At 45.8% G+C, this 7,500-nt stretch overlaps 1 protein-coding gene across 1 annotated transcript in view; it reads right to left on the minus strand.

The window, feature by feature from the left end:
• LOC306936329 (platelet-derived growth factor subunit A-like) overlaps window positions 1-2,538 on the minus strand; it is a 17,720-nt gene extending 15,182 nt beyond the window's left edge. The window contains exons 1-2 of the mRNA XM_079519817.1: window positions 1,744-2,538; window positions 616-744 (exon numbers count right to left, since the gene is read on the minus strand). Coding sequence (XP_079375943.1) covers window positions 616-744; window positions 1,744-1,806 — 192 coding nt within the window. The 5' untranslated portion in view covers window positions 1,807-2,538. The remainder of the gene's footprint in view (window positions 1-615; window positions 745-1,743) is intronic.
• Window positions 2,539-7,500: the final 4,962 nt, after the last annotated feature.

The raw sequence follows: 7,500 nt of genomic DNA on the forward strand, positions 1-7,500 counted from the left end.
GACGTGCCTATATCTGCCTTATCATGATCGACTTGACTGTACCACTTAAACAGTATGATGATAACACAATACCTGCATGGACCAGACCCCCCCCCCCCCCCCTCCAAAAAAGAAGAAGAAAGACAAAAATATATATATAAATAAATAAATAAATAAATAAATAAATAAATAAATAAATAAATAAATAAATAAATAAATAAATAAATAAATAAATAAATAACAATCCTGTGCGTCTCTCTAACCATCACTCCCTTGAGATCATGAAATGAGCCATAAATATTCAAATTCCTGGCTGAAGTTGAAAGTTATAGGCGCCTTAACAATGCAAAGGATCGGGAAAGCGTTTAGTCATTTATTCGTTTAATAGGAACGGGGCCGGAGTGGACCTGGAGTGAATCTACTGAGCAGACTGCAACTGTCTGAACATATTAACCACTGCATCTACTGACGTTTTAAAGCAGAGACGTTGCGTGCCACTGTGTAGATTTTGTCCAACATTGTGTCTTTTATACTTCGTTTTACTACACTGTTGGTACTAATCGTAAACACACACGTGTAAACAGCAGCATCTGCTAGTAATCATAAGTGAAATGTGAATGAGCAAAGTCCAGTTGCGTTGAAAGAAAGTATCAAGAGGCTGAATTTACCTACGGAGTCTATCTCCAGTAGCCGCTGGAGGTCGCTGATGCTGTGGATTTCACTGTGAGACAACCTCTCTATCAGCTCCTGGGGAATCTCCACTTCCTTAGGGCAAGAAAATCAAAGCAGAAACACAACGGTTAGGGATTTGTCAATACGGTCTTAAACGCTTATGTCATTCTTCCCCCTATATAAACAAAGTGCGATCGGTTTAAACAACCGCCACCGAAGATCAGTGCCATAAAAATGTCGCAACAATGTGCCAACTGCAGCGAGCGTGTAGTGCCCTTGTTCACAGCCATTCGCTACACTTGCACTTGTTGCGGTCCTGCGAGTTAAGTATCTCAAGTTGAGCAAACCGTGCAGCCAGCCAGCCTTACAGGAACAGTGCCTATTTATATCGCCCACAGCGATTCCCATGAAAGCGCTTCGCCCAACCAAAAACTTTTGCCCAGTTGGCTCAGGCTACAAACAGATTTGGCACAAAAGCCGAAAATAACTGGAATAGGCGTCTGAGTGCATGTGCCAATATTAGTTTTCAAAAGCATGCAGCCAATGCATAGCCTATACCAGCGATATGCTAAATACATACAAGTTGATCATTTCCTGAAAATGACGTAGGATATTCTGAGTTCTTAAACTAGGCCTAGATGATGTATAATCGAAGCATTTTAAAAATGAAAAAATAAATAAATACAAAAAAATAAAAAATAAAATAAAATAAACTATGACTGTGTACATATATATAGGCTGCTGACACTAACAATAACAGTAGACTTGAACAGTCAAAGTACGTAGGCGTTCATATAATTCTATATTATGTACTAATTACAGGCTGGGATCAAAGCTCCAGGCTATTGCTGAGCAGAGGGAACTTTGTCTGGTCCTTGTCTAGTAGTTGGAGACAGTGCGCGCTCTGAGGACTGCACAGCCTGGGGAACTCGTGTAAGACGGACCCTCACATCAGAGCACCAGAGCCCCCCGGCCGCCACTGTGTGTAACTAACAAGGGGGCTATAGGCCTATCCGCCCCCATTTTCATTCAAGGCCATCTCGGTGGCCGTGGAAGTGGAAAGGTCCTTATAGTTATATTATCTAACTTTACCTCAGCGGTGGCGAGCAGCAGGTACGACGTCCACAGGAGGAAACAACAAAGTGCGGCTCTCATCTCCTCTCAGGTTCAATTCCCCCGAATTCAAGAAAAGGCTGGTATTCTGTAGGAGCCGCAGAGTTGCTCCTGCCCCCCGAGAATCCAGAACCATCCCTCAGGGAGAGAAACAAGTGTGTGAGACCCCCCTCTTTCTCTCTCTCCCTCTCTCCGTGCACTTGCTCTGTGCCTGGGAAAAGCGACTCTAGCTAGTGGAAGTTGCCTCTGTGTTCTTTACATGAGAGTGCGTCTCGTCCAGGCTCTCTCTGACTGACAGAAGCTGACAGAGCGGCAGGTCGACATGGCTCCTCTCAGACCGAAGCGGGACAATCCCAGGAGGCAAGCCCGACTCGCATTGCACTTGTTCTGCAGCCTGTAATGAATGGAGCGGATATAAGCCTAGAGACCCCAGTGAACTTTCAGATGAGAAAAAAGACGTTATGCCTTTCCTCTCGGGGATTTATTCAGAAGGCTAATATGTGGAGACAAATATTGCTTATAAATATTTTTTTTCAATAGAATCCATACAATGTGTGATTATTAATAACTCAAAAAAGCGCGCAGCATATAATCCCAAGTGTGCAGGTTCCCACAGAGAAAATGATAACAAAAATACTGCAGGGTAGTTCTTCTCAGGTACAAAAAATAAAGTTGTCCGTGTATTGAATCCAGTGCAAGTGTTGCAGTTTGTGGAACGGCTCTGGTGGCTGCAGCACACACACACATACACACACACACACAGGTCCTACTTTGTGCTGGACTGTGCAGAGAATGAAGTGAGGAGCGCGTCTGAGCCCGTGGATATAGAGAGCTGAGAGCTCCGTGCCCGTTGCGCCTCCCCTCGCGCTTCGGTGATCGCGCATCTATTGAGCAAGGGAGCTGGTTGGCTGGTTGAATGACTTAAGAACATGTGCCCATCCCCCCACACAATGTCTGTGTGCGTGTGTGTGCGTGTGTGCGTGTGTGTGTGTGTGTGTGTGTGTGTGTGTGTGTGTGTGTGTGTGTGTGTGTGTGTGTGTGTGTGTGTGTGTGTGTGTGTGTGTGTGTGTGTGTGTGTGTGTGTGCGTGTGCGCCCTTTTAGGAGAAAGCCCATTCATAGAATTCAGAGCTCATTAATGGATATACGTTAAGAAGACAGAACCCTAACGCAATACTAATCTGGTCAAATTGATAAACAAGGAAGAATGTTTGGCTATATTGGGTGATTAACCAATGGTAATGATGCTGCACATGGAGATGGCTAAATTAATGACCACGATAAAGTTAATAATAATCAACATTATTAATAGATCATAATTAATAATTAAGGGGCCGATTGGCAGGTGTCTGTGCAGCATATACTGTATAGGGACAAAGGAGGCAGCAGTGTGGCTTCTTCTCCAGCAGGTTAACCATGGAGACTGGTCCTTACTTGCTGTTGGAAGCTGGGGTGGTGTGGGGAGTGGGGGGGGGTTCTGTGCTGGGAGGTCTAATGAGGAGGCCCCGAGGGTCCTGCTAAATGAGAAGCACCTATAGCATAGGTCAGCTCTCCCGGTGGCCCTCCATCTTGTTCTTTATGGACAAGGGTTTTAAAAGCTTTTTTCATGTCAAGGTATACATTATTTATTTGCCATTTGAGCCATGGACAACCAAGCATTTGATTATATAAAACGTATTTTTGTTAAAGTTGGATAAGATTTTGTCCACAATTCCATGCTGGTATTGATGTTGGATGAGAGACAACAGCAAAATAACAATTCTTCTATACGTTCTCTAACTGTGTAGACTTCTTGTAAATGAAGTAATTAACAACGGGTCCATTTGTTTTCATTTTATACTCTCAAGAGTTAAAGATTAGGGTCCATTTGGTTACCAACTCTTTTTCCATCATTTAGCTGGGGAGTCAGTGGGGACCACCTGGATCACCCTCAAGGACCACTGGCACTGCTTTATGGACAAGGTGGAGCTGACCTGATAGGTCACCATGCAGGTGGCCATCCCTCCCCACACACACACACACACGCACACACGCACATGCACACGCACACGCGTGCACACACACACACACACACACACACACACACACACACACACACACACACACACACACACACACACACACACACACACACACACACACGCATGCACGCGCACACACACACACACACACACACACACACACACACACACTGCTTGTACTATTTAAATAGGGCACTCTGTAAATTATGGAATTATTAAATAACCTCATATGCGTGTTTGGGATGATACATTAAGACATTTCATAGTTTGATGTTCAACACATTCAATAGTTGTGAGGTGTGGGGGGGGGGCTCATAGTGAACATTATGTACTGTATGGGAGGAAATGCTCCCAGTTGAGCTCAATCATTGCACGGCACTGATTGCTCATTCCTCAGCTTGACGTTGGAGAAAGTAACTGTCAGAGAATGATGTCATCGCAAATACATCGGTGTGTGTGTGTGTGCGCGCGCGCTCGCGTGCGTGCGTGCGTGCGTGTGTGTGTGTGTGTGTGTGTGTGTGTGTGTGAGTGTGTACGTGTCATTCATTATGGCCTGTGACCAAGCCTGGCCAGTGACAGGCAGGCTGATCATGCCCCCCCCCCCCTGTGTGGTAGCCAGCGGTCAAACAGCATCATCACACTGACCGTCACTGGTCAGGTCTCCCTGAACAGGACGAAGACCACAGCCTTTCACATTGAAAGAGAGATGCAGTGAGTGAATCATGGTTGTGTTCTGCATGGTGGTCTTTGTGCATCATGGACACACACAGTCAGCGTCACAAAGGGAAAGTGGTGATTCCTTCCTATATAAAGACACAACAGAGTGGCTCAGAGACTGTCTGATAATCAGAAGGTCACTGCCTCCAACAACGCCCTGGGCTGCCCATGCAGTATATGTGTCAAAGTGTCCCTGAGCAAGACCCTTAACTATAAATGCAGCACGATATTGACATTAATTTTGACCGATATCCGATCTCCGATTATTTGCGGGGTCACAATATTTTGTTTTGTTTTGCTGGTGTATAATTTACCACTGTAAACCTGTCATGTCATGCACACGATTCTCCCGAGCCCCTGGAGTCAAGTATAGTGGCAATGTGCTAAAGCCTCATTTGGATAAAGGTGTGCAGTCCTGATGGAGGGGGAGGGGGAGGGGGGGAGGAAGAGAGGCGGAGAGGATCGAGAAACGCCGGAGAGAAGAACAGAGTGTAGCAGCATAACCGAGAGAAGGTGCAGGGAAGCAGCTAACTGGGCTTTATTAAACAACATGTTTACTGGCAACTGAGCTCTGTGTACCTAACAACATCAACCCCAATAAATGCTTTTATGGAAGCACAGTAAATCCAGCCCATAAAGACGCGGCGGAGAGGACATGTTCTCTGAGTAAGGCGATGATGACTCCCGTTTCCCCCCTCAGGCCACGCATTGCTCCCAGTGGGAAGAGCAGAGGAAATGGGTAAGGGGGGAGTATATGAATGTGGTGGATACGAGCTGTGTTTTGTCCCAGGGGGGGGTGAAGTGTGCCACGTGGTTTGGAATGACGGGGGGGCATGTGTCCAGGTCATGTATTTCCAATGTCCAGAAGGAGTTGAGCTTTGAGTTGAACTGACCTTGTAAGCCTGAATATCTTCCTAGGATAGAAGAGTTTCTCTTTTTTCCTCCTGGGCTGAGTTGAAGTTTTGCCTGTCCCACATCGACATTGACGAGGGGTTTGAATAGCGATGTGCTACTTTAATCACAGAAGAAGGGACAAACTATAATAGGAGGGAGTTTCGGTGAAATGAGATGCATGTGTAGTGGCCGGTCTGAGCTGAGCGTTTAACACAAAACTGGAATGAGGGTTTGTCTGAAGAAACATCACAGTCTTCTGCAGCTTGGCTCTTCAACCGACATGGACACAACTGACTCTACTCCAATGTGTCATGTTGTCACACATGAAGTCCTTCACTTGGCATTTTCTTTTTACGGCGTGCAGGTGTCTGTCCGTAGTCCGGAGCTAATCTGACAAACCACTGGAATAATCAGTGCCGACTGCCGAATGCCAGTAGGCCACAGACGTAACCCCAGTAATTGTTTTGACATGTTGTACATACTTTTTAAACAGTTTTCTTTTTCCTTTTGCATTTTTTCTTTATTCTTGAAAGTGACGGGGAAAGACAGGAGTGGCAGGAGAGAGAGAGACTGTGGATGACATGCAGTAAAGAGCCTCGGGTGGGATTCGAACCCGGCCCAGCTGCAAGAAAGACCATTATAGTCTTATGTGGTATGTGCTTTTACCACTTGTCACATTCTTAAGCCTAATTTTTACCAGGCGAAAAAATGCACCACGAGGCTTAAGGCATCCTAACATCCCAGTTTTTGGGGCTAACATTCAGCAGAAATATAAACGCTAAAGCTCACAACATGTAGCATTGTTACGTTGTGAGAAAAAAATCCCCCCCGTGTGAAGTGAGGGGTGCTCTTATCATCATACATCATCATACATCATCTCATTCCGGCCAATCACAATTTGCGTCCTCACCTTCGTCATCAATGTTTGTGTTACACTCAAAATTGTCCATTCATTGTCAATGGCATTTAATGTTTGTGTTGGGTTACACACACCAAAAGCTGGACATAAGAGGGGAAAACAGGAGGGGGGTCTAGTTTAGAGCCCTGGGGAATATGGTCAACTAAGAATAGGGTTTAAGTGGTAAAGGATGAACTTCTGCTGGTACATGGAGGTGTTGTAACGCACACACATATTATCATGAATAACCAAATCTTAACTCTATCCAGTTCAGTGCAGCGGGGCTCTGACCCGGGAAAAGAATCTCACACTTCGACGTGTCAGGGAACCATAAAGAAGATAGTAGAAACTCAATGTGCTGATAATTATATTATTAATAGTCACCATTTTTATGATGAACATCATGATTGTGATGTTTATGAGTTGCTATGGGGACGAGGGCTCCTTTCCACCGAACGCAATCGCACATTCGTCCAAAGTTGACCATAATGCGTACCTGTCGAAGACGGCATGGATTGCCCTGCAACAGACAAACAAACATGGACACTAATCAGGTGTCTTCTCTGACCACACCCAGCCATATCAGAGTGAGTGAGTCATGCACCAAAGGACTTTAGGCTACCGAGCAACCTCTTCCCTATAGCCTGCAATTAGCCTTCGCTCAGCGAGGCCCTGACGAGCTCATCCATGTCTTGACGACAACGTTGATTCCATTAGTGGTTTTGGGCCGTCATGTTTTAGCACAGATTTATGTCATTCAGCACAAACCTTCGTCTGGTAATACAGGCTCATTAGAATCTATGCGTAACCTTTATTGCTGCATTACCCACATGTGCAGTATGCACGCACGTACGCATGCACACACGCATGCACACACACACGCACGCACGCACGCACGCACGCACGCACGCACGCACGCACGCACGCACAAATCTGCTATTGTCAGCTTGCGACACCGGCATGCAACCAAGTATGAATCAGGCGTAATTCATGGCGAGTTTCCTTGGGTGCAAAGGTGGCATTCCAGAGAGTGATATAAACTGGACTTAGAAGTTACGCGGAGCGGAGTGGGTGTCGGGCATAATCCAGGGCAACCCTTTACACACATAGACACGCTGAACAAACACACACTGACATAAACACCCTCTCTTATTGTCTACTATGTCTCGCAGGTACTTACTAGGTCACTCACCTGGTGCGCAGTCAAG

The sequence above is a fragment of the Electrona antarctica genome, assembly GCF_951216825.1.
Source record: "Electrona antarctica genome assembly, chromosome: 14".
In the NCBI taxonomy this organism is placed as follows: Eukaryota; Metazoa; Chordata; class Actinopteri; order Myctophiformes; family Myctophidae; genus Electrona; species Electrona antarctica.